General features: G+C 41.7%; 1 protein-coding gene across 12 annotated transcripts; it reads right to left on the minus strand.

Moving 5' to 3' along the window:
• Positions 1 to 88: 88 nt before the first annotated feature.
• On the minus strand, positions 89 to 27,622 carry rbm47 (RNA binding motif protein 47). Of its 12 annotated transcripts, none has more exons than XM_026360557.1 (8): positions 27,466 to 27,622; positions 25,741 to 25,886; positions 6,845 to 7,706; positions 6,350 to 6,680; positions 5,869 to 5,892; positions 5,212 to 5,421; positions 3,299 to 3,492; positions 89 to 3,193 (listed from the first exon to the last, which is right to left on the minus strand). In XM_026360557.1, exons 3-8 carry the CDS (start codon positions 7,673 to 7,675, stop codon positions 2,942 to 2,944), a joined length of 1,842 nt encoding a protein of 613 aa, XP_026216342.1. In that variant the 5' UTR covers positions 7,676 to 7,706; positions 25,741 to 25,886; positions 27,466 to 27,622; the 3' UTR covers positions 89 to 2,941. The 12 variants fall into 12 exon arrangements, with proteins under 12 accessions (XP_026216342.1, XP_026216339.1, XP_026216340.1 ...); XM_026360554.1 differs by having other exon boundaries at positions 25,741 to 25,955; XM_026360555.1 differs by lacking the exon at positions 27,466 to 27,622 and adding an exon at positions 26,409 to 27,397.
• Positions 27,623 to 27,719: the final 97 nt, after the last annotated feature.

Genomic DNA, 27,719 nt, shown 5'->3' on the forward strand with positions numbered 1-27,719 from the left:
CATGACATTCTTTTCAAAATGCTTTATTTAACTATCACTATAAATATGACAATGCCATAAAAGCGTTTTTTATGTTTGTTTGTATGTTTTTGTTTTGTTTGTTTTCCAGATAGAAAATAGTCTGCATAGGCCTACAATATAGAAAAGCACATTTGTCAATAAGGCACACACTAGGAAGAGTATAAATGGTAACACCTATATTAAACTAGGCATATGTAGCTCCACACCACTAACACAGGGAGCAGGAGCGGATCCTCCTGTTCCTTGTGGGAGAAATGCAGGCAACAGAAAGTAAAGCAGGTGTTTTGAGTGGGAGGCAGAGCCAGAGGGACACAGTTTCTGTGGTCTAATACAGCACTGTTAAAACATGATGAGACCTTTATTAGGTTAACTCACATGCAGAGTTGCAACATCAACACCTTGAGGTGCTAATGGATTGAAAAAAAAAAATGCAATCTGCTAGTTTGTTGATAATGTGGCAGAAACAATTGGCTGTTGTGTTCCCACTCAACACAATCCAGTTAAAAATATCAAACATAATATTATAATATTACACAAAACACAATAACCTTGAATGTTTTAAAACTATTGGACACTTTGGCAAAAAAAAGTTTCTGTATCTACTTTTGTTACACTGACTTTATTTTATCCCTAAAAGAAATATGTCTTAGAATATATTATACCTTTTCTTCTTACTTCATACACAACAATGTAATGCATATATTAAATATATCCTGTCTTAATGTCATCATACACGAAAACAGTTACAGCAGTTTGTTAAATCCAGTTTTTTAGAGATGGAGGAAGGGCGCAAATGGAGATGAAGTAGTGCGATTAGACTTGTATGAGTCGATCATATCATCACACATCATTGATGTGATTTAACTTCTTGGACCAATAACTTAGTTGTCATTTCATTCACAATATGAAAAATCCAGGCCATCCCCAACATTAATCTCATCACATTGTTTTAACATTTGTATGTTGTAACATCCATGGCTATTTGTATATTTTTGTGTGAGGTAATGCTCCCATTATTCCTAGTTCGACATTACACTTGCTTTCAACACATGGCAGAGTTTTAAAAGTGCCTACTAAACATTTAACAGGGTTATTTTATGGGTTATGGATTAGTTTATGTTTTATCCATGAGGAAAATCCCTGTCACACATACACATACTGTATTCAAAAATGTTAATGAGCCAAGTTCACACATGAATTCATGCTCAGTAATTATTATCTCTTCATCTGAAAGTGGCAAAACCTTGCCTTTTATAAATACATTTAAGTGCACCTCGGTCAAGCAAAGTTTGGAGGGTGAGCTAGAAAGAGGAGACAGACATATGGAGTGTTACTGCAGGAGCATTCAGAGAAGAGAGGTAGTCTTGTCACATCCGATTGTAGAGACTCAAACCTACTCGTCTCAACACAACACCACAAATCTGGGTTGTTAGAAATATGAATGGAGAAGACTCCGTTACTATGCACAGATAGAAGTCTTTTCCCCTTTGTGCCAACCACATGGGCTTAGCTTGAAAGGCACGGTGAAAAGCAAAGAGTGGCGCATTTATGCAGATGTAAGGCACTATAGTCAGGCCCAGAGAATCTTTCTAAAGTCACAGGACTGGAGTGTATGAAGCCTTATATTTTTGGTTAGCACTGGCAAATTCAGGGGCACTTTAAGTGGCAGAGTGCCCCAAAAGAAAGATGTCTTATTTCTGTCCATATTTGTTCACTTTTAAAAGGTCAAACAATTCAGAAACAAAATCAAGACATCCAAAAAAAACGAGAGAAAAAAACAACTAATATCTGTTCAGTCTTATTCCCCTGTCAGCACAGTTACAGGGAATAGGAAAGAGCCCCATGTACATTATGTTGCTTTCAGACATATACTTAAAACCATGTTGCACGCTCCTAAAAATGTTTACCAGTTTTCCTTCTTTAGTATTTGTTCCCCAAAGAATCCGTCTCAACAATAGCTTTTAGTTGGCAACTTTTCTTCAAGCAAAACCAAAACACAATGTACGTATCCAACAATTAAAGCAGAGACTTAATAACAAGCTAAAAACTAATAAGAGGCCAAAAAAAAAAACAACAAAAAAACTTTCGAACCTTCATTTTAAACAACCAAAAACACACAAAGAACAAAATAAACCAAACAAAGTACCAAACAGGTGTGTATGAAGCATACGCATTCAACCAGCATGGACGGACAGCATCACCTACAACAAGTAAAATGGGCTACAATACTATGTATTAAAGACAAAATACTAAAAAAAAACATTAGTATATCCAAAACCAGCTGTCTTTAGTGGCATCCTCGTATGTCAGTAGTTCCCGTTGTCCTTTTGTTTCCTTTCAATTAACTTTTCTTTCTCTCCTCAAGTTTTTGGACATAGTGTAAAGGACACTTCAAAACACCACCGTATAATAAAAAGAGAGACCTGCAGAGAATAAAACCTTAAATATGCATCTTCTCTTCATAAATACTTGTTTGTACCTTCAGCGTTTCTGTTGCTATAACAACCAGGTGGCGGAGATGTGTGAGAAAAGGACAGAGAGACTGAACTGTGTGTGTGAGATGTTATTTTTGTGGGAGTGATTCTCACCACAGTCAGGTAGATAAATGGGCTTTCTTGTGAGTGTGTTATAATAATCAGTATAAAAATAGTGATGCTGCCTAATTAAACTTGTCATGTGGCTGCTCAGGGTCCAGGATTTACTGAGGCCAGTTAGTGGGAGCAATATGAGATGTCAGGCTGTCATTTTGTCACCGTCTGAGTATTTGTTTCAAACACCAATTCCTTTAGGGCTCTTGGACTTTCACTGGTTCAAGAGACGTTTTGTTAAGATGGGACAGACGCTGTTGAGATGCTGCAGTGGTTGTTCAGTCACAGGCAGGATAGCTTTGTCGTTGTTTCATGTGGTCTGAGCCTCACAGTCAGTATGTCTGGTAGACATCATGGATGGGCAGCTGGAATGCTGTGGTGGGGAAGGCCTGTGGGACAGCGTAGCCGGTATAACCGCCATACGCCGCAGCTGCCACCGCTGCATTCTTCTGGAGAGCCGCCAGAGTCGCTGAGTTGGCAGCGTAGCTTGTGATGGGGACATATCCGGCTCCATACAGACCACTAGCTGCTGGGATACGCTGTACGTTGTGGGCCATGGCATAAACAGGAGTGATTGGACGACCCTGGGAAATGTATAAAAGTTGAGGAGTGTTATGAGTGTGAAATGTGGAATTGGTGGAGTAATAAATCAATGTTATGTCTGTGAAACATGTATGTACTGTACGCACCTGAAAAGGTGGAGGGGTAGAGACCGCAGGTAGGACAGTGGCAGCAGCAGCAGTAGCAGTGGAGTGTTCAGGGTGTTGCATGGCCAGAGGGTTGATAAGGTGCTCCACCGTGTGCACCTTCCCCTCCTCCATCAGCTTGGCTGCAGGAGCCGCGCTGAACACTGGGTATTGCCCACCCAAGGTCGGCAAAGCCACTGCACATAGAAAGAACGAAGAATGAGAGCTTGGATAACAGACTGGACCGGTGCAGACAACAGAGTAGAGCAAAAGACTGTGAATATGTTTGTATTCACAATACATGAAATAATAGCAAGAGACAAGCACATACATGCACCCTTTGGAAACAGACATACCTAGATCAGAAAGTAATCTATGAAAGGAGTGAGGAAAACTAAAGAAACAGAGAAAGGCTGGAGGATGCAATTTAGGCAAGAGGGGAAACAATAAGTAATAATAAGTTACACAAGTTGGTATTGGGGTGTGATCTGGATTATGATGGTGCTCAACTGTGGATTAGGCCTAATGCTCCAACACATACACACACACACACTCACACACAGAGCAAACACAACGTCAGTCATTGTTTCAGATGCACAAAAGTCTTTTCAATCCAGTGGCGATCCTGTGATTCCACACAGACCAGGACTCAGACTGAGCGCCCAGATCGGGGTCAAATGGTTCCAGAGGGTCCCCTGATCAGACTGTCATCATAGCTGAGATTGATTATAACAATAGGTTCGTGTTATTATATTCAGCAATATACTTGGTTGAAGACCAGTCTCAGTAAGATTACCTTTATTCTCGTAAATTATTTTATACTTTATTTACTTTAACTATGTAGCCTTGATGGGTTTTTAAACCTCAATCAATCCTGGACCATGTGATGCAGCACATTGCTTCTTGTACTTCCTTACAGGAAAGAAGGAAGACGACCGAAAAGGAACTCTGCACCAGGAAATTATTTGTCAAAAAGAAGCCACCTCACAACTTTGCTGCCATATTCTCTTATCTGACACAGCAGTTAGAGGATTGTTGTAACGGTATAAAAAATAATCACATTACAACCACCATGCTTTGCAAAATGACTGTAATTGTCCACATGGGCTACTGCACTACTAACACTAAAGCAAAGTGATTAAAATAGAGTAGACATAACGGACAGGGGAAGATAAGTTGTCTTTAATTTGTCTTTCTCTTCAACTCAGCAAAGCTAAAGCAACAGCCCTTGATATAAAAAAAACAAAACAACACAGGATACTGTGTTTTAGTGAAAAATCAGAATGAATGTGTGCAACAAGAGATTGTGGAAGCTCTGGTCCCCACACAAGTATGACCATGTTCAGACAGACAACAGCGCCGTGTGAAAAAACATAGCTGCATCGGTAAGACCACTGAAGCACTAAGGGAAAACTCACAATGCCATGTGGTGACCAATTGAATTCATTCCAGTTAGATTACTTTGCAAATCTTGGTTTTACTATTGTTAATCTAGCAGTTATCATGACAGAGGATTAAATAATTTCCTCTCTCATAACCTGGCAGAGTTGTAAACTTCTTAAAGTATCTTACACCACGATGCAGTTTTTTAACACAGCGCTTTTTCGGTCTAGACACTCGGTAAGACAAATTTCTGATACAGAGATAAAAGGATAGAATGAGGAACAATGAAAAGCTGTTACTTTCTGGTCATGCTAGAAGGGACACACCTATTATTTAGTGTCTTCATTCTTTACGACAGAGAGAAATCAAAGAAGTCCTTTTGCACATGACCATCCAGCAACAACTGTTATCTTGATATGATAAAGGTTCCTCAAACCACACAGGACAGAGAGACAGAAAATGATGAGCTGGAAGGTTTAGTAAAGATTTTTAAGATGGGCGAGGACAGAGGCGTATATGTCTGTCTCACTGACTTGTGCCAGGTTTGATGCCAACTGGGTTGACAGAGGCAGCGAGTTCCAGACTGGGCATCAGCTCATACGACTTTTCAGGCTGCTTGGTCTTGCCCTCATGGTAGCGGCTGTAGATGCCACGACCGGCAGAGTAACCGCCCAGGTACGACCCCCGTGGTCCAGGGGTACGGTTACCTGCAGCGGCACGACCACGACCTCGCACAGTACCTGCTTAAAATACAATTACAGTAATATGATGACAGGGAGTTGTGGTTTAGGACTTCGGCAGCAAGTAAGGCAAGATTATTCAACGAGTTCAGAACTTCTTCGAAAGCTTCTCTCACTTATAAGGAGCAAGGAGCATCATGTAGATGTCATTCAGGGGAATACTGTGCCCATTTGCTACTGGGCATTTTTAAGCAGTATCTGTTTTCTAAGTTCTTTAGGTTTAGTTTGGGCTCTTTCCTGAGTACTGCTATGTAAGTTTATGGCACGGTGAAATGGCATTCCAAAGATGTTTGCAGTTTTTGTTGTGATCTCTGCAACAACCCAGCATGAAATGGGAAGTGACAGTGCAGCAGGAAAAGGATGGTGTTAGAAAATGTAGAGTTTGTCACATGGCAAGAAAGCTCATTGTTCATTGAAGGGATAAGTAGAAATAAGGATGTGAGAGATTACCATTGTTCTGTATCATTGGGGATCCTTTGGAGAGAAAACCAAAACACAATGATTGTTGAAAGTCAAATAGATTTTCCTGCTACCACCCGTAGACCATTTTAATCAATCATCAAAGGTAATGGGATTAGCATTCATTTGTCCATCACCTTCTTTTGTCTTGGTCTTTTCACAACAAATCTTTGATTTTAAGCCACAAACCCTTATCAAGTTACAGATTTTAACACTTAACACGTCAAATTAATATCTAGTCATCAGAGATGAAATCATTATTTAAGTTATCATGATAATTTTTAAATCAGTTCACTGCTGACACTGTGTTTGTCGTCATATTGCTTCTATAATTGCGTCTTATGTTCATCATTATGAGAACTGTCGTGCATTGGCCTAAAGAGTTTCTGCTGCCACCAACAAGACAAGAGAAACACTGTGGCTTTTGCAACGGATCATGACTGGAACAACAGCAGAAAAAATGATTTCTAACCTTTGACGAAGTAGTCTCTGTTGGGCCCAATTAGGGTGTTGTAGGGGTAACCGTAGTAGGCCAATGTGTAAGGATCACACTGGTATACGTAGTTCTGCTGAGTAGCCTCTGGAGTGGCAGAAACTCCACCCTTAGAGGCCTTCTGACGTGAGTACTGCTCTTTATCAACTGGCTTGGCAAGCGTGACCTCGATGCAGGAACCTTCCACCTCTGTGCCATTGAGGTGGTCCATGGCCATGACAGCATCGTCCCGGGAGGTAAAGTGAACAAAGGCGTAGTCACGAATTTTCTTCACACGTTCAACACATCCAGGGTTCCACTGGCTGAACACCTGATTGACAGAGAAGATATGGGTAATGTTAGCCTTGCTTAATTTCTTCAAAACTATGCCAGTGCTCCTATGACTGGCCATCTACTCCATAATGTCATATATAATTCTACCTAATAAAACCATGAATGGTAAAAGATGTAAATTGATCAGTAAACCAATCTCACTCGTCTAATTGTCTCCTCACTGGTCTCCATCATTAGATTCCTGACGTATAGGATCTTCACAGTCTCCATAACGTCTTCGTCCACATCAATCTCTGGCTCTGCCCAGTCCACTGCGATCTGGTGACCCCACAGTTGAATGCGTCCAGGCATCAACTTCCTGCGAGCCATGGCGGCTGCACGATGCGACTCATACTCTACAAATGCAAATCCACGGTTCTTCATCTTGTCTGCAGCGCTGGCATAAACTATCACATCTAGCACACCTTCCGTCACCTTAGAAACCTCCTCCAGAATCTCTTCACGTTTTTTGGTCTTGGGGATGCCACCAATGAAAAGACGGCAGTTGTCCACTGAGGAACAGACCCCCAGCAGCCGCCCAGGCCTCACCTCATAGTTGTTGAGCTCCCGCACAGCACGTTTGGCCTCATGTTTCTCTGTATACATCACAAACGCGTACCCTCGGTTTTTCCCATCAAAGTCCATCATCAGCCGCATCTCGTATATGCGTCCAACGGACTCAAACACTGGTACGAGCTCATCCTCGTAAACGTCCCGGGGAATTTTGCCCACAAAGATTTCACATCCTCGTGGAGGAGATGGGCCGTTCCAACCTGGGGGAGGGCCATATTTACGCTGACCATTTTCTTGGACCATACTGTAGCCACTGCGCTCCATCAGGGCCACCAGTGCGGCCTCATTAGGAGCACCAGCAACACCTTCAGGGATGTTGATCTGTCCATGGTGAGGGTGGTGGGAGGCACCAGTGGAGGGCTTGGAGGGGGCAGCGTTGTTGTTCATGGTCGAGGAGGAAGCAGGATCTTCGGCTGTCATTCTGACAAAACCATCAAATTAGATCTGGGTCCTAAAAAAAGAAAAAGGAGGACACTTTTATTAAATTACACTGAATTCTATCAACCAAAACCGCTGTGGTAGGAGAGGACAAAAAAAACACAACAAGGAAGAAAAATAATAGGACTAATGCTGAAAAGGTGCCAGAACATGGACACAAGCTGAGGCAACAATTTGCAGACAGAATCACATGCGAGATTATCTAACCAACAACTAACCAAGATCCACAGTGTGAGTTGGAAAAAATACAGCATCTATAAATCCCTGGGGCGCCTTCTCCTATCAGCGGCTTTACAGCCTTGCCTTGTCAGACCCCTTGCTGACCTCTGACCCCTATCAGGGAGAATGAAGGGTTGTAAACGCTGAAAACATCAGCTCAAGGTTCACTGGGTACAACTCAGTCACATGCTTATTGTGTGTGTGTGTGTGTGTGTGTGTGTGTGTCAGAAGCCAGTTTGACAAGTTGGACTTAGGCTTTACTGGAAATTGTGTGTAAAATATGTGAGAGTTATGCACAATAATTTGTTTTTACCTGTGGGTTGCACACGCTCAGTATGAGACACTTTTCAGCTTTTTATCAATACAAATGTTATGCAGCTTTCTGTGTGTGTGTGTGTGTGTGTGTGTGTGTGTGTGTGTGTGTGTGTGTGTGTCAGTGTGTGTGCCACCCTGTTAAGATCTGCAGCTCTATAGGAGGAACAGAGAACAATCAGAAATCGGCTTCTCAAACTTAAACCTCTTACTCTGTTATTTTCCAACACTGCCAGCATTCAGAACGGAAAAATCCACATTATTTTAAATCCACAAATCTCCATGCTGCGTACGACACTAAGGCGACCAATCAGAGCAAAGCAAACTTCTCTTTGTCAGCCTACATGTCATGTAAGTAAATAGGCCAAATAAAAAAAACAACCTCTTGCTAGGTAGGCAGGCAGTGTGTGTGTGTGTGTGTGTCTGTTTGTGCGTCATAAGATTGCGTGGACTTTGATGGAGATAGGTGAGGCAGTCAACAAAGGTGAAACTCTACAAAGCCAAGCAACCATGGTAACGCACACACTCATTTGACCTGACCCAATGTCCCACTCTCCCACACACACACACACACACACACACACACACACACACACCTGTTCATTTGTTAGTTTGCCCAAGGCTGGAAAGCTTATAATTACCTCTGAACTAAGTGATACGTTATCCACAGATTTATGAATAACAAAACATACTTTAACTATCATAAAAAAGGTCAAACTATATCTAATTTAAATATGTTATTTCTGGTTCAGGTAAACTATTATTTAATTCATTCAGTGATGTGCAGAGGACAATAATATCAAAGCAGAAAAGGAGGAAAACAAAACAAGAGTGGGGAAATACAACAGATGCTTCCTCCTTCTGTCTTTAGCCAGCAGTTGGATGCTGCAAGTTGACATTCAGCAGGTCAAAATGACATTTGATTACATAAAAACATCAATTTTGACAAAATGATGGGAACATCTAATATGTAGAGATGCACTCTGACTACTCAGCAAAGACTCATCACTCATGGCTCGCTACATTAAAGCATCTCTTTGTTCCTGTGTTGCTTTCCCTCTCTGCTTTGTCAGCGTTACGTGCCCTACCTCACTCTGTTCCTTCCATCGTGTGAAGTACTAACACAACTCCATCTCTTATCAGCCTTATCTTGCCAGACTGATGACAAATGGAGGACAATATTCACTTTGGGAGTTCTGCTCACTGATAAAAAGGCACTATGTGTAACCGTGAAGGCGACACTCTGTACTGTATTCAGGTTGAGGCTCTTATAAAACTCTCTTCTCTGGATCATTTGTCTGTTTGTCAAGAATATGATATATTCATTCTTCAGCCTTAGCATGGGATAACAGACTTCCTGCTTTTGATCACTTGGAGATATTCCTAACTTCCTCAGAGCTGACCGCTGTTATGCTGAATTTGTGCTGAGTTTTCCCTTTTTGAGAAGAGACTTAGGAACTCACAGCACAGCACATGTCAGAAGTGAAGCTAAACTCCGATGGTCTGTCTCCTCTGTTTTATATAATTTAACATAATCCCCACAGCAAGTGCATATGTGAAGTTTGTTGCCATAAAAATAGAGATAACAAAGGGCAACATGAAAGAGGAAATAAAGAGACCAAAAAAAAAAAAAAAACAATAATTGGCTTGAAAATGTGCAATCACTTCTTCCAAAAGCACTGGTCTTATACTGTACATGTATGCAGTTGTGTGTGTGCATATAAAAAAAAAGTGTGTGTAAAGGAGAGAATAAGCAAAAAACTGAGACAGCAGATAAATGATCAATCTGAGTGAAGAAGATCATTTCACAAAGAGCATAAGGATGACGTCTGAGCACAACGTGTATTTTTTTAAATAAAACCACGTATCAATAATTGTTCTCTGTCTTGCTGCAGTTATTAGGTAAAACATAATCTGACATTCACAGCTCCGATGCAGCATGGTCAAAGACCCAGTTAGTCTGCACACAGCAAGTAAAGGAAGTTAAAGACCAAGGATCTGATTGGGTAACAGTACCAATCTCCTGGGTTAAAGTGTTCCAGTTATTGCTGTGGAGATTGCCCATTACACAGTGTTTATGATTGATAGAAGCATCTGATTCTCTACGTATTAACAGCATGTTATTGGGCCCTGGATTGTTTTATGAGCAGATAAAGACAAAGCTTTACAGGCTTCCTCCGGATCATATCATAAACACAGATTGACTACCGCTGGCAAATTCCATCTTTTTCCTCAAATAAGTACATGAGCCATGGTATTATCAAAGCGTAGCTCATCACAGGCAGAAAGAGAAAGAACATTTGAATCTTTATATCACTGTTCTGATCAACACCGCTGTTATGTTTTCATCTCAGGAGAACATTTAGATCTTGTTAAGAGGTGAGTAGACCAACAAACGCCTATTTAGCTCCCAGTTTATTGCAGATTATGGAGCAAAGAAAATCAAAAAATGAATCTTAAAGGTCTATATCCTGAATTGCAACTAAGTGACACTGGTCCAAGAAGGTGCCACCATAGTTGTATGGACTCACTGGACACTCGTAGGTGACTGAATCTGCAGCAGAGTAAGATCAATTAAACATCAACTCTTAAAACACCCTCAAATTCTGCTTTCTCTTAACACATAATTCACACCCAATAGATAACACTGCAGCAGCTGGGATATTAAATGACTCATGCAAATACCATTCAAGCCAGTCTTCAAACCTGACATACATTCCCAGTTTCAAGTCAACTCATCATTTAAATAATAAGAATCAGAGAGAGAGAGAGAGAGAGAGAGACAGAGAAGTGAGACTGAAACAGACACACATCTTGAGAAGGATCACACAGCAGAGGGATGGCGGTGGAAAGGAGAAGAGGAAGGAGAAGCAGAGAGTGGTCAAATGGGAACGATAGCTACCCCTTTTTTTTGCTTCACAGCACTCTGCTGCTTGGCCGCCTGCTCAGGGAGTGTTGGTCCACCTCCACCATGAGAGACAGGTACAGCAGGGCACTGAGCGCAGAGTCCAGCCTCCTTTACACACACACACACACCCTGAACCAACGCTGCAAGAGCTGATGAGGGTGGAGCTAAAAGGTAATCTGTCTGAATGTGTATGTGGGCGGATCATGGGGCGCTGCTTTTACTTAGATATACTAGAAAGTTTTAAAATACATAAACACAAAGTGGTGATGGAAAGTGGTTTATTACATTTAGTCTGAAGCAACATTTATTTTATTTAAGTCTATTTCATTACCTGTACGTGACTTGAGTCACTTTAGTGCTGTTTTATACTGTATAATTTGGATTGTGATCTTAAAAACTGTGTTTAGTTTATATATTTTTGGGACCAAAACAAGAAGTTTTAAGTTCTAAGTTTTTTTTCTTTCTTCCTTTCTTTCCTCTTACATTAAAACTCTCTCTGTAGTTTTAATCATTATAATCATTTATTGCTTAGAGTTGCAGAATTAGAAAATGACAGAAAACATTTCAACGTAGTTTTGAATACTTCATGTTGTTGTATTTCTATGAAAGGACATTTGGAAATTTTGACTGGGAGGTGCCACTAGAGTGATTTGTGTCATGTCAGCACAAGACTACAACTGTGTGTAAGTGTGTGTGTGTGTGTTTTTTTTGTATAACAGTGGTGAACATGTTCGTAGCACTGCTTAACTTAAGCAAACAACACACACCTTCCTGGGCAGTCAAGAGAGCAGATAGAGAGACGGAAAAAAAAAAACAAAAAACAGTCAGATGAGAAAAACGTCACTTGTTATTAGAGTTTCTTTCGAACAACTCCTCTCAAAGCTCTGAAAAAGGGGGAGTGAAGGACAGAGAGAGCAGATGGGGTGAAAGGGAGAGAAAGATGAAAGTCACAGTGTGTGGTCAACAGTGTGCTGAGTTTCAGCTGCTATTGAAACCAACCCCGCGCCTTAACGACTGAGTAAACAGGAAAGAAAAAGTCTATTTAGCATAAAGACCCAAGACTGATGGAGAGACAAAAAGACAACAGATTAAAGCACAAATGATAGACAGTGAGCTCTGTGTGGACTGCAGCATTTGATTGTATTATGAAAAGTCAGTTATAAAAAGAATGAACTGAATATAAAATACAGCAAAATGCATCAATCAATGTGATGTGTCTTTAAAGATGCCTTACCAGTGTGTGTATATGTCAGCACACTGTGTAAAATCTGGGTCTGTGTTGATTGCTATAGATCCAGCCTTGTTCTTACACCAAAGGGGGGGGGCAATCTGAATCAAAGATTAACTGTCAGTCTTTACTGAGAACCAATCAGGACTCAGATACACCTCAGAGAGTTCAAGTGTTCTGGTGACCGCACACCGGGCCTATCAGCGCGGCAGGTCAGCGGTTAACCGTTAAACACCACAGGAAGATGCGAGAGGGGCACGGAGAACATTTACTGTCTCGTCCTTAATCATTGTACGCGTTCACTAAATCATTTGTTAGGCACACACACAATGACACGTCACGCCACATACACCCTCCACTGCTTCAGCTTTACAGGCCAGTGTGGAGCACAGATACACATTTGGTGCCCTAGTGAGCACGAAGCCAAAACACCCTTACTCAGAATTAAATAAGAGGTAATCATTTTAGAGCCGGCTTCCTGGACTTTGTTGGTCATATCTAGGACACTGGTTAAGGCCAGGGGTGCATGCACACAGGAATCTGCCACAAAGGTGAAAACCATGAATAAGCAGGAATAAAAGTCAGCAGTAAAGCAGAGCTGGTAATCAGTATCTTGGTCAGAGAGGGTGTATGACTACCATCTATTATTACAAGTCATTCATATAAGTAAATGAGTAGCGTGTCACAAGACCAGAGGTCCTGCTGTTTATTTCTGTGGAGCGATATGACCTGTAGGAGTACACCACACTGTTAAGTCCCACACTGCGCTTTCCTGGAAGCAGTTCCTCTCAGATACTGAGCACAGAAACCCACAGCTGAATTCTTCCATGTAGCAATCACTATTTACTCACATGATTTTTTACTTTTGGCAACGCAGAGCAGTATCGTGTATTTAGATTACAGCGTGTAAAGCAAAACGAAGCTCGCATTTTATCCCGTTGTCTTGTCTCTTGAGCGCACGGTACATTATCAGAGTCAGCTAAATGACCTGAAGCACATGAAACAATGAAGCTGATGAAAGGGAAGTGAGAACTATGGCTGACCCTTCAGGACACATGATGTCCTCACACCGCAGCTCAAGCTGTCAACATGCTGATTTTAACAGGATGAAGCAGGAGGGAGAATTAAGTCACACTGCTGATTGAGAAGAAGGAAGCTGTGCTATCTTAAGATTTCTGTTAAGCATTTTTTTTTTTTTTTTTGAGGAGCTGTTGGTTTAAATGATGTGTCAGAGCACAGAGACGTACACACATCATACACTTCTGTACCTTTTCGCAGGCCAGTGAACGAAGGTAAGGCTGAATAATTTGATCTTTACAATGTGAAGAGATGACATATCTGACATGTATATCGTATAGAACTGGAATAAGTAAATGCACATTTCAACTGCAATAAACCTTTAATCTTTCAGTGTTTATATATTTCCAGACAGTTTCACTGCTTTGAGTTCTGGTTCATCTAATGTTGAACTGAGAGTTAATCTACTTTCATTGATTCATTGACACCTTGATTCAATTGACACTTCACATTTTCACTCACTTCATCCTTAAATCCTCTTTTTAATTTTTGTTGCTTCTACTACACTTTACTGAAAAGCACTTCTTTCATTTGCCACTTTGACTGCATTCAGTATTTTTACTTTCTATAAATATACTAACTGCATATTTTCCATTGCAGTGACAGAAGATGTACTACATGGGTGTCTTTTCTATGTTCCAGTGCACATTTATTTTCTGATGATTGATTTAAAATAAGTCTTGTTCAGAGGCGAATGTTCTTTATTTACATAATCAAACAGGTTTTAATCTGAACTGCTTCTATCTCTTTATTTTTCTTGCCCTTTTTCCTCTGCTCCCATCCATGTACCTGTCACCCTCATTCCACTGGTTCACTCATGCTCAAAGAGGAGCAGCGGGGAGGAGGGAGAAACGATGAAGGTGCAGAGAGGAGGGCAAGCCGAGAAGGAGAAGGGCACGGGCGAGGGAGGGGGGGTGAAATGAAGAGAGGCGTAGACACACACAGACTGTGTGGGGCAAGGCCAAATGGAGAGGAGCGAGACAGGCTAACGAACGGCGAGGAGGGGACCGACTGTTCTCCGTCCCTCAGCACTGGAAAGCCCTTCAAAGTGAAACTGGCCTGAAGAATTTCAGGTCAGACAGAGTGCGTGTGTGACCACCTCCAGCCCACCCCAACTTCATCACAGAGGGATGATTCCAGTTCATTTACCCCGAGAGCCCCACTGCCTTCAGGAAATTCACATTTCTCAACTCTAAACACCAAGATTTCACTCAAACACTGCACTGTAATCATTTCATCTTCTTTTACAACAGCACAGAAACAAATCAGTGTTGATGAAAGTGATTCTGCTGCCACGTACCGTGTGTCTCCTCACAGCCGCACAGGCATTACCGATCATAAGAGCTGCTTCAGCTTTAGCTTCAGCACTAGCTGATGGGGGCTTTACTTCTTTAGGCAAACACATTCCTCAGGCTAATCAGCTAGACTGTTCAAGGCCAAAGCAGTCTTTGTTTCAGACAATTACTACTGACGTTGACAGTGCCACACACTTGTGATCTAGGCTTTAGGGGCCCATTATGTGAGTTGCTGTGTGAGAGGGTTAAAGGAAGACTTACTGCTTTTGATTTTGGCGATATTTGACACATTGAACAATAAAAGACTTACATATTTCCACATAACCTCCTATTTGTCTTTTCAGTGTCCACTCACAGTTATTACACAGGATTACAAAGGAGCTAACCTTCATGCACACTTTCGTTCTCAAACAACGGCCCACCCTGTTGATAAACACAGTTAAGAATGAGTGTATCAGACTCCTACAATGGCATAATTTCAGAAACTTGCAAATGAAATAACTTTTCTGTCCATACAAGCATTTAGTTTGAACTGTAAGTGAAGGGAAAATGAAAACCAGGCAGTAAAAAACAGCAAATACGGGCATTTGTTCACTGCATTTCACTCCTCGAACGCAACTTAAATTAATCAAGTTTGGCCCCATATCACTGGATACTGTGGCGCACACGCACACGCACACACACACACACACACACACACACACACACACACACACACACACACACACACACACGCTTCAGCTTCCTGGGGTAAAAGTCCACATATTATATGACACAGAACCCGGAAGTCTATAGGTAATAATACCAGCCTCTCCATGTAGTCACTGAAGCATTTTTATCCCCCACCCTAAACACACGCACACACACACACACACACACATACAGTGTCACGCTACCCCACTGGTTCCACTGGTTCCATTGTAACGACATGTTGATCTCCATTCCAATCACTGATAGGTGTAAGAACCTTTGTTGTCTGTTTCCAATCATTATTCTGGTGAAACTGGTATGTCTGGTAAACTGTAACTCTCGCCAGACATAGCTGAATGCCAGTTGTCCGCCACAAGAAGACAGTCCAACAACACAAAATCACACAGCATAAAGCTGCCTCCTCAAGCGCCATAGAGAGGTTAACAGCATGAAACAGACGCACTCCAAAATCTTTTAAAAATAAGGACTGAGGCAAGCGTCACTACAGTGTGTTGGGGTCATTCCCAATGATTTAATACTTATAACATTTTGCTCAAAAACATGATTTTTAAAGCAAACAAACTCAATCACAAAGTTCCCCAACAAGAACAACAACAAGAAATAATGACAAGATGGTGAAGTATTATTTTCTGCTCTGTCAGAAAGACACAACACTGTACCTGTATCCCAAGCGAGGATCGTGACAAATGGGCCAAGGAGATGCAGCCTGTGTGCTTTGCTTTTAGGAGTCACTTTGTAGCTTCACACTTCTCTAAAACACACGTTCTCTCTGTCCATTCACTGTCCTTTGGTGGTGACAGGCTGCAGCAGTAAGAGAGTCTCCTTGCCTGCCTGTGTCTGGGTGGTTCAGTGTGGAGGTAAGCAAAGGTGGTTCAGTGTTTGCTCATTCTCAATGGCCAGAAGAGGTGGGGCCTCTAAGTACAGGTAACCCCCCACCTTCAATTGCTCTCTCTCTCTGTTTCTGCTGATAATACAACAAAACTGAAAGGGGGGGACTGTAGGGCAGTGGGTGTGATGAAAAGTGATGACCACGGAAAAATCAGGAGGTGCATGTGCTCGGCTGTGCACATATAATTACATGGATACATGTGAAAGTCAGTATTCAAACGCGGAAGAATAGTTTTTGTTTACTGCAGTCTCTCTAACCAAGTCATAAAAATGGCGCTTTAAGCTAAATTGTAAAGACGCTAAACAGTGTTATCATGCTGTTGTTCAGCAAGTGCCATGTTTCCTACTGTATCTTTTGCGCATGAGCGTGCTAACAGTGGCTTATTATAATTAACAAAGGGCGGCTATTGAGAATGTTGTGTATGTGCCATAAAGCAAAATGTTGGACAAATGTTGACTGTGCAAATAGATGTAAAGTCATCGGGGGTTCTGCCTCTGGGAACCATGAATAGCTTTGGCAAAGTTCATGGCTCACTGGTTGTGAGCCATTACCTCTTAAACACCACAATGTTTCGTTAAACCTAATATTACTTTTTGTAGCTATAAGGGATAAACAGCTCACTTTAACCAGTCTGTCTGTCTGTCTGTGAGAACCCCAGTGGGGTTTCATATGTTATCAGCACTAAAACCTAAGCTAAATACCAAATCTGTTTGTCCAAAGGTTCACTGCAATACACACAAGTGGAAATAGACAGGACCTGACACCAAAGTGATTATGATTATTTAGTTGCAGCTAACACCTTCTAACAAGTGAAGCTTCTGGTGTGCAGGTTGCATTTAGTGTGGTTTCAAAGTCAAAGGCAACAAAGGTGACACACTGATAAATGCATTATAGATAAAGACAATGCAAACCACACGAAAACTGTCACATTCCAGTCATATTTGCCAGAAACACAGAGAGAGTTCAAGAGAATAGGAAGGAGACCACATTGACAATGTGTGGAAGTGTACATAACCTTATATTACCCTTAAGGAGAACGGGCCTATACTCTTATCAGTCGGGGTGCCGTTCCACTCCAGCCTAAGTGTGTGTTTATGTGCGTTTGTGTGTGCAAGTGCCATTGCACAAGTGACACATTAACCAATGACTCTGTTAATGAAGGACATGCAATCACTGATTCTCACATTTTTGGCAGCATGCACACACAGTATATGTAGATAGCCAGTTCAAAGTTTACAGATAGAGAAATATTCTCTCTCCAACAGGGTGTAAAAAGTTGCAGTGAAGGCCGCACAGAGCCATAAACCTATTTTAAAAGGAGGAGGAGGACGTGATTAAAACACCAAGATAACTTTATTACTAGCATACTGTATCACACAAACACACTCACTCACACTCACATGCCAAATCAAGTCAAGACAAGTTTATTTGTATAGTCTAATATTGTAAATGTCTCAATGACAAGTACACAGGATCAGCAGTTCCCAGCCCCGTTCCCCAAATACATTTTCATTTAGTCGTTTGACAGATGCTTTTATCTAAAGCGACTTACAAATGAGGAACGAGGTACAAGGCAAAGGCACTACACTACACTATCCAGCCGCAAATGAGTATCTATTAAGAAACGAATACCATATTAAGGAGCAAGAAAACTCTCAAGAGGTGATACAGGAAATTGTACAAGCCTCCCTGTTTAGCACTACATAAAACTTAATAAAACATAATTTGTATGCAGTTAAGAGGGCATAAACTGTATTTTTATTATCAAATGCACCTCTTATAATGATAGATTTTATATTATTGCAGCTGTCTAATAGTGTCTCGTCAAATGCATCAGCTTACGCTCATAGATAGTTACTGATACAGACACATTTTGAACCATTTATTATGTGTTTACATATTGTCAAATGCCAAATGAGGGGAGTTAAAGTAAAGTGTCAACAGAGAGCCTAAAGATAATTGTCCCTCCCCCCGTGGTCACTTAAATTTGTGGGAAAGAAACTGGGAAAGGAGGAAAAGTTGTGAAGTGTAGTGCAGTGAAGATAGCCATCAGCTCAGCGTTAACAAAAACAGGGGCATGAGGGAACTGGCCCTGTGGGGCTGATATTAACCCATACACATCTGTGAGGAGCTGTACACAAACAGCCTTACAACGGTCACTGACACAGATGGGAGGGGGGGGGGGTTAAAGAAACACATACACAGTCAAACTCTTCAGCGAGGCCCATATTGGCTGATTTCAAGTTTTGGCAAATACCGTGTGGTGACAGATAATAAAAACTGTTCGACCGTCAGCAGGTTTCTGTAAGTTTCGCACTACGAGGTTAATGTGGTCTTACGTTTTCTCTCATGTCATATATTTATAATTAAAATGTGAACGATGTTTACTGTCATGTAATTTGTGTTTATAATCCAATTCTAATATAAGCAACACATATTTTGTTGCTTGTAACAGGCTCATAACTATATTATAGTTTCCATTTCATATCAGTGACTTTTCAAACTGATAACTCTGTTTTAAAAATGATAAAGATCTGGGTCAAAGAGACTTCTACAAAGATAGTATTAGAGACACTGCCTGCACTTCAACACTTATTATTTATAATTATAATTATAGTTTATAAGACAGTTTCCATGATCACGACATATTTAGAACATGTAGCATTTACTGTAAGCACTGAATCAAACATTACATCACAAGCCGATTTCACAACAAAGATGTTTTCACTGAATGAAACAATGGCGCTGTTGGTGGGTGCTGTATTGTATTGCACGTAAACGTTAGAGCCTTTCCTAAATGTTAATGGAAACATAAACATTACAGAAATGTGAACGTCCCGTGGTGTGTGCTGGCCCTGCAGGGCATGTGAGACAGCTGAAGGGGCCTGTGCAGAACAAAGTGTTTGTTTTTCAAGAAACGACACCGTCCGAAGGGATCTTTTAGTTTTACTGTTTAATAATTTAGAAATTACACAATTACAACTCTAAAAAAAAAATAAGAGTTGCCCGCTTAGCTAAAAGACTGCAGTATGACACGGATGAACAGAAACAGGAAGCATCTCAATAAAATGTGCTGTTTTTTAGGCGTCCAAATGAAAGACATTTGTCCATTAAAGAGGCTGAAATATAGATAACTAAAAGTGAAACGAAATCAAAGGCACGCCTGTTCATTTCAGCAAAAAGAAAATTGAAAGTAAACTTATAAAAGTAACTTGAAAGCAAAATAAGTTAAACTGAGATTGAACTCACATTCGAAAGTAAATGCAGTGTCTTGTAGTACACCTTTATTTTTACAAGCATTTGTTGTGTGCCAAGTATGTCGATTGTCAACATGAAACTAAAACAAACAGTCATGTTATTTATAGTGCAATATATATATGTCTCATGCATGTACACGAACTCTGCTTAACAATAATCCTACACCACTCCAACACTTCCTTGTTCGATGGGTTGGCCGTTAACCAATCCCAGTGTCCCACTCATGATTAACAAAAATGACTCAGCACAAAAACAGAGCCTTTCTGCCCTCCTACCACACACACACACACACACACAGACACACAGAAACGATCTAACATTAAAGTTGTGCACTTTTTTTCATCCATCCTGATGAAAGAAGTTTCCCCTTTTGCCCAGAATTTGATCAGCTGACTCCAGTGATGTGATTTGTCACCAGCCAATGGCAGAGCACGAGCACTGTGTGTTTAGGTGCTACAATCACTGCCAAGGTCAAAGTAACGAGGAAGGAGAGAGAAAGAGGGAGCAACATACTGTATGTAAAAGAAAGGAGACTGAAAACATGAGAGCACAATAGAAGACGAAACAGTCATCCTCATGACGTATGACCACAATGAAGCTGCTTATTATCAAACCAGTGACCAGTTACCATTGTAATGTCAGCATGATGTCCTCTCTCCCAGCACTGCTTAACAACACCAGCTCTCAGGTAACAGAGAGTAAGCACCACATTAAATAATAGTACATTACAGAACCAGTCCTGCAGAAATCAGAGCGTTTTCTTCATTCTTCTTCTACATTGTGGTTCTTGTTTTTGTCGTTTTGGTTTTGTATTGTTTATGCACCTGTATCTTTTTTTGTGACCAGACTGGCAGGTTGTAAACAAATTTACTCCTAAATCCACAATTGAGCCGCAAAATTCAAATCGGTGATTAGGTAATGAAAACAAATTGAACACTGTACATTTTAAGTGCTCATTCATTTTATTAAAGTCTAGCTGGGGTAGATTTCATATACTGCAGACACGCACACATTTAGTTTTACAGTGTGTTTCTTACTTTAAAATGATCTTTAGGGTTGAACTTGTTCACCTGCTATTCTCTTGTGCTAATGGACTTTATGTTAAAGCTACATCGCTTGATGTTGCTGAGGGAAATACAATGAGTAATATGTCCTCGAGGTTGAAAAAAAATCTTATCTAAGCTTAATATATATTGTTTAGTTACTTGTAGGCTTTAAATGATTAATTTCAACACTCAATATCAACACTTTCTAGGTCTGTGGTCTGGGCCATAGCTTGTTCACTTATTCATTTTCCCCCCGTGGAAAAGAAACACTCACTAGTTCCCTCTACAGTGACAGGTATGAATCCTCATCGCTAATATGTGTACTATTGCAGCAGTAATTTCAGTTCCTATAAAATGTTACACATTGTGAGACTGTTAGCAGAAAGCAGTTCACACACCATAGATCTGTATTTAGAGCGGTGAAAATTCAACCCGATCGAACACTAAAAAAAGTGAATTGAGATTCAGGATGAATGTGAAGCTCTGTCCGGTAAACAGGCGAGTGTGGTAGAAAGCAACACAGCCAGACAATCTGACAGACAACCCCTCTGCGATAGAGCCAGGTGTGTGGAGGTGAGACTGTGCATCATTGACCTGATTCGTGTGTCAACCAGAATTTCACATGATTTGTACAGTATGTGTAAAATGTATGCACGCTTTATCGTCCGACCATCTGAAACCAGCAATTTCAACCATCATTTGTTTCCTGGAAAGACAAATTGTTCTCTAGCACACACACACAAAGAGTAAAAAAAAAAAAAAAAGAAACCAGGAAAGTGAGAAGGGAAAGTTAAAGAGATAAGAGCTAAATGAAAAGCTGCTGGAATTCAGCACCGGCCAACTCCAGCTAACGCCCCCTAAATTCAGAATACCGAAACACACAATAGTTATACTCCTTAACAATGTCACGCACACCACGCTGAAACAGGGGATTTATGGCAAAACAAAAAAAAAAACAGTGTGCAACCAACCGGTTCACCTGCTCGCACACAGAATGGCTGAAAATAAGAGGAGAGAGGAAAAGTGAGGGGCAGATTGTACGTGAGAGGGAAGATGCACGAAGAGAAGAGGGATGAGCTGGACGGTCTGCAGAAGACACTGTGTGTGTGAGAGTCCACTTTGTGTCCATTTTGTGAATGGGTTCACACAGAGTCAGGTTCGGCCCATGGAACATTCCATTCTGACGGAGCGGGGGGCAGAGTGTGTGTGTGTGTGTGTGTGTGTGTGTGTGCAAGTACAAAGTTGTATGGACAAATTTGATACCATCATTGTAATATATACAGGGTTGGTATAAATATGTGTGTACATGTGGTGTGTGTGTGTGTGTGTGTGTGTGTGTTTTCTACCTCTAGAGCTACTCACTCACTTACATACATCTCAACACCATCCACATTTGTATGTGCTTCCTGCCTGAATCAAATCACCCTCCACACACACACACACACACACACACACACACACACACACACACACACCTTGCTTCGTGGCCTGCTGTCCAGACAACTAGTCCATTGTGTGTAGCAACAGGTATGCAGGGAAGCGGCTGTTTGAGAACAGGCAACTGAACGTTCGAAGTGTGTGTATTCACAAGCAATCTAAAGGATACAGTAGGGTTCACATAATTGAATGTCTATCAGAAAATAATACTAGCATGTCTACATACAGTAATATGCATGTACATTAAAAGTGTTATCATTTGATTTAATCATTATAAATGTCATTGTTTTGTATAAAAACTGCATCCATTGTGGATAAATATACAGCAAACAGTATGAATGTACATATGTACAGTATGTATATATTACTTTAAGACAGACTGTGCCTATTTTTTTTACACAGTCTAACTCTAAAAAAACTCTTCCTGGCTCAAGGAGCCAAGAGACAGAGGAAGAAACTCTCAGTGAAATGAAGCATGATAACAGTATTAGCGTATGAGGAGGCTGGAAGAGGGAAAGGAGGGAAGCGAGCAGGGTAGGAGGAGAGGATGGAGGGTTCAGCAGTGTCACCGCACAGGGGGGTGAAGGGGTTACACAGGGGTCGAAGGTTGACTGGTGGAAGGCAGGGGAGCACGGAGAAGGAGGGGAGGAGGAGTGTTGATCCAGCCTTCACAGTGAGTGGATGTCACCTGTTTACACATTCAACAGTGTGTGTCAGTCCTGCCAGAGGAGTTCTTCCTTCCCAGAAGAGAGATGGTTGCACAATGCTTTGTCTTTTTTTTTTTTACATTGTCTTTTCACCCAAATTACAAAAACAGCGAACAAATACATTCAAACGTTTACTATGTTTGTGTACATCACACTGGTTGTATTGGGGGATTAAGCAACAAAAGCACCCTGGTTAAGTTTAGGAACATGTTCTGGTTAAATATTAATACAATAAACATGTTGTGGCTCATGGTTCAAATCACAGCATATCATTAACTTCCCTAACCTTAAACAAGTGCTGCACATGCTCATATACAATAACTGGCCAGTTCAGTAAAGCTGTAGCAGTTTCAAGCTAATATTTTATTGCAGAGTATATTTTCTGCAGCTTCTGCCACTTTTCAGCAAAACTATATTTAATCTTGTAATTTAGTTCTCATCTTTTTAACAGGACGCTGGCTTGCGCTCAGTATATGAGGTCCTCTTGTGGCCCTTGTGGCCGTGTGAGTAATGGCTGTTGTCTGTCAAGAGCTAAGTGACATTGTTACACCATTTTCGGAAGGACACCGAGGCTGGTGGTTGAGTCAACAAAGTATGTGAGTTTGACACAAACACTTATTTTTTTGTGTCAAATGGTTGTGGGAATTATCCGTGCCCGCAATCTTAAAGAAGTCCCCTACCGCCAGCAGCCTACTGACCAAAAAGCATGAGCAGCATGATTTAACACCCACAGCAAATCGCCAAAAAAACATGTTTTTACTTTTGTGACGACTCTTATCTAGTGGTCGAACCATTAGTAGCAAAGAACGCAGCACTGTGAGCTTATTATGGAATTACAAAGTCACAAAGAGGAGGCTGAAATTATCACCGCAACACGGGACATTAACACGGGAGACGCCTCTTTGTTTCTCGACTCAAACTGAAAGTCAACGTCTCTTCAAGCGTAAACATGACTGTTCCATAACCTTAACGACGTGTTTATTATCGTAACGTGACGATGAAGGTCCCCTATCCTTAACGAAGAATTTATTCTAATCCGAAACCACAACGTTTTCCCTAAACTTAACTTACAGTCGTTCTTGTGTCTAACCCTAACCAAACCTTGATGCTACTTTTCTGGATTGAACAGCTCCGCTCCTCTTTCCTACCTGTGCTGTATTAACCACCTTCCTTTTTACCTGTTTTAACTTTCCCTGTGTCTCACTGCTGTTCAGCGTCTGGCCCGAGCAGAGGGGAGCTAAAGAGGGAGGTGGACGGGGGCGATACAGGCGAAGAATGTGGCCATTGTGCTTTTCAGGTATGTTTGTGACAAACAGAAAGAGAGAAAGAGGAGAGAGGAGAGAGGGTGATCAGATCTTGTTACAGGTGTTTCATAAACAACACAATGCTGCTAACAGGTTCTCTCTCTCTCTCTTACTCCCTCTCTCTGCTGCACTGGTCTCGTTACTCTGCAGCTTTAGATTTCTGCTTCTGTGTTGGTGGATTAGGCTTATAGCTTTGTCACACACACACACACACACACACACACACACACACACACACACACACACACACACACAAACTAAATCTGTGCTTCCCCATCATGAGCATAAGACGATCATGTGACAGTCATGTGACAAGACCATATACTACGTGTGTCTGTGTGTGTGTGTGTGTGTAATTCATGCATTTTAAGCTGTTTCTCTTCCCTATGCTTGAGGTTTGCTGAATAACAATTTCCCACCAGTTTCCTGTTCTGTTAACTTTAGTCAAGTTAAAAAAAAAGGAGAAAGAAAAGCTTGTTTTTGAATTTTTCTTGTTGTCCTGTTTATCTTACATCGTCTGTCTTCCTGAAACTAGGGCAAACACATACACGGTGTCACTAAGGTCACACCAGAAAAAAAAAAAAAACTACATAGAAATACCTGCTTTACAACACTTCCTGAATCTACAGCTTCTGCCACTGAGACACATGTACAGTAGTACATACTAAGCATTTTACTGGAATCTAGTTTGATTTTGTTTTTTGCACGAGGCACTTTGATAACCATCTGCCATCACTCATCAGGTCTGACCAGCACTCCAACACTTTTCACACACCTTCAACTTGAAAGTATTTACAGTATTCACAGAGAAGCAGGCCACTTGTTGAGACAGAGGGCGCACACACACACTCACAGAGGGCTACATCACTGCTGTCACACTGCACTTTCCTGTCCTGTCTCTTCTCAGGTGATTGTCAGGAAACAGTGAGTTAGTAACTATAGCTTCTATCTCACATTACATTAAGCTATCAGCATCTACATTACCACCCATAGAAATTAAAAACTAATTCTAAGCCAGTGATATTTTATATTATGGGAATTTGGTTAATTTAAAATATTGGATTCCTAAATTTGTGTCTTCAAGTAAAAAAGAAGAAGTACAAATTAGATACTTAAGAGCAGGATCATAATAATCTAAAGCTCATGGAAAGAGCAGACGCACATACTGTGACTGCACGCAGATGTAAAGTATATGAATAGACACGTGCATCCACACACTTATACGCTCACTAAATCTTGTTTGTACAACAACAGGACACCCAAGGCTAACTGGCGCCCTGCTCAACCAGTTTCTGAAAAACAGACACACACACACACACACACACAAGATGACGAGACAAGACAGCAACTGATCACACACACACATATCCTCACAAAAAAATAAACACCAAGTCCCCATCCCGTAACCTTGTAATGAAGGTTACAGCAGTCAGCTGGGTCAGTGTGAACACTAAACCAGCTGAAGAAATGTCCTTCCAGATACCCACTGTGTGTGTGTCGGTGTGTGTGCGTTTGTGCATGTGAACGTGTGTGATCTTAGTTCGCCAGGTGAGAAAACATATCCCTCAAGTACAGCCGAACATTTAAAGTTGCCAGTGAGGAACAGATCAAAAGGAAAGGAAAGGATAGGAGACACATGTCAAGTTGCCAACCAACCTGTAGGATGTTGGGACGCGTAGTTGCTGCAAGTTGTTCTGCCACCGATCAAAAGCGACGATCCAGCTTGTCACTTTCTCATCTTCCCTTCCTCTTCCACTCCTGCCTGTGCGCTGTCTGTCAGGTTCTCTCCGGCCTCTTGTTCGCTGTCAAGACAACTCCTGTCTTCAGTGAGAGGTCCCCCAAAGCACAATCAGAAGCAACCTCAGACACATCTAGAAAACACATTCACACACACACACACACACACACACGGAGACAGACATGAACTGAGAGAGAGGACAAGTCAGAGTTTCTCTTCTCCTTTTGGTGTTTTTTTGGATTCTGAGTCAGATCCTCTCTGTTTGTCCTCTCCTCTGCTCCAGTCACGACAGCACTTGTAGACGCAACAGCGGGAGACAAGAAAGAAGGAGGGGAGCGCACAAGGTCTCAAAGTGGAGGAGAGAGGAGAGCGCAGGGAAGGTGGCGGAGTGGAAGGAAAGAGCTGGAGAGAGAGAGAGAGAGAGAGAGAGAAAGAGGGAGGGAAGGAGGGAGGGATGGAGGGAGGAAGGGCAGTGGTAATTAGTGAGTCTGTACCTGACTCTCACTGACATAAGCCCCACATTCCTCAGAACCGAAGCAGGGGGGAGAAGCAAGGGGAGGGATAAAGAAAAGTTTTGAACACTTACACCAGCACGCTAATGATCAGAGACCCTCTTCATCCAAACGGTGACAAAAGAAGTCTTCCCCACAGATCAACTCAAATCATTCAAACCAAGCTTGCATGATGTCAAGTGACAGCGCTGCTCCGTCACCTGAACTCCTCAAAACACCTCACGTCCGCCGCTCTAGCTTTGAGAAACTCTCTATCTCTGTCGCCGTGCGCCTCGCTCTCTTTCTCTATCTGTGTATGGTGTACACACCGCCTGCTCCTGAAACTCACCAAACCAGAATCCGACTGCCCAAACCCCCAACACACCTCCCTCTCTCTTTCACTCCCTCCCTCCTATCATTCTGGATGGGAAATGCTATCCTCCTGTGGCCCTGGCCAATGTGTGTGTGTGTGTGTGTGTTTGTGTGTGCAAACAGCCAGACCTGAATCATAGAAGCCAGAACAGCATTCCTCTAGAGGAGTTTCCTGCACACCTAGCCCAAAACCTCACCTCACATGATCACATCCACCACATACTTATTACTGATGATCACACTCAAGCCAGCCTGGTGCTCATTCACAAATATATAACACCCCTGAGGTCACGATGACACGCTGTCTTTATGTTATGCTGTTCACACCTTTGACGTACGCGCTCTAGATCCCCCTGTAATGACATCTTTCAGTAATAACAACTCACTCACTCCCTCCTGGATTTCTTGTGTTTCTTGCTGTCAGCATGAACATGATGTAGACGCAGACGTGACTGGCTGAGGGGGGAATCTGAAACTTTAAATGTCCAATGCAAACAGCTTCTCACTTTTGTCAAACAGGATCCTGCTGTAAACCTGAACTGAAAGTAAAACAGTGGAGATATCTCAAATGATACAGTACTGGCTCAACTGGTGTTTCTTACTCTCCACCTTCATATTCTTTCACCTCCACACCCACTTTTTTATTTTCTTTCATTTCTGACAGTATCTTGTCTTGTTTGATCACGTAGAGCGGTTTCAACACTCCAGCCCTCCAGCATTCATCACACACTTCGCAGGCTGTGTGTGTGTGTGTGTGTGTGTGTGTGTGTGTTTGCCTACCTGAATTCCTTGCAGAATTTAGCATGGGAGGGGCCAGGTGCTTCCTCCTTCCTGATGTCAGGTGCGTAGCAAGTGCGACGTCTTCGTGGCAGCTTGTTGTCATGGAGACCTCGAGAGAAAGAGAGAGCTGTGAGCCGACTTACAGTCCGAGGACAGAAGAGAGAAGTGAGGAAGCCGGATTTCTGTTTAGTTTAACAACACACACACACACACACTAATACTAACACACAGGCATACATTCAGACACACACCCA

Source organism: Anabas testudineus, chromosome 1 (assembly GCF_900324465.2).
Source record: "Anabas testudineus chromosome 1, fAnaTes1.2, whole genome shotgun sequence".
Lineage (NCBI taxonomy): Eukaryota > Metazoa > Chordata > Actinopteri > Anabantiformes > Anabantidae > Anabas > Anabas testudineus.

Coding starts and splice junctions, on each gene's coding strand:
- rbm47 (XM_026360557.1), bottom strand. CDS start 7,675: ATGACAGCCGAAGATCCTGCTTCCTCCTCGACCATGAACAACAACGCT. Junction 6,681..6,844: donor GTGAGGAGACAATTAGACGA/GTGAGATTGGTT, acceptor TCTGTCAATCAG/GTGTTCAGCCAGTGGAACCC. Junction 3,194..3,298: donor CTACCCCTCCACCTTTTCAG/GTGCGTACAGTA, acceptor TACATTTCCCAG/GGTCGTCCAATCACTCCTGT.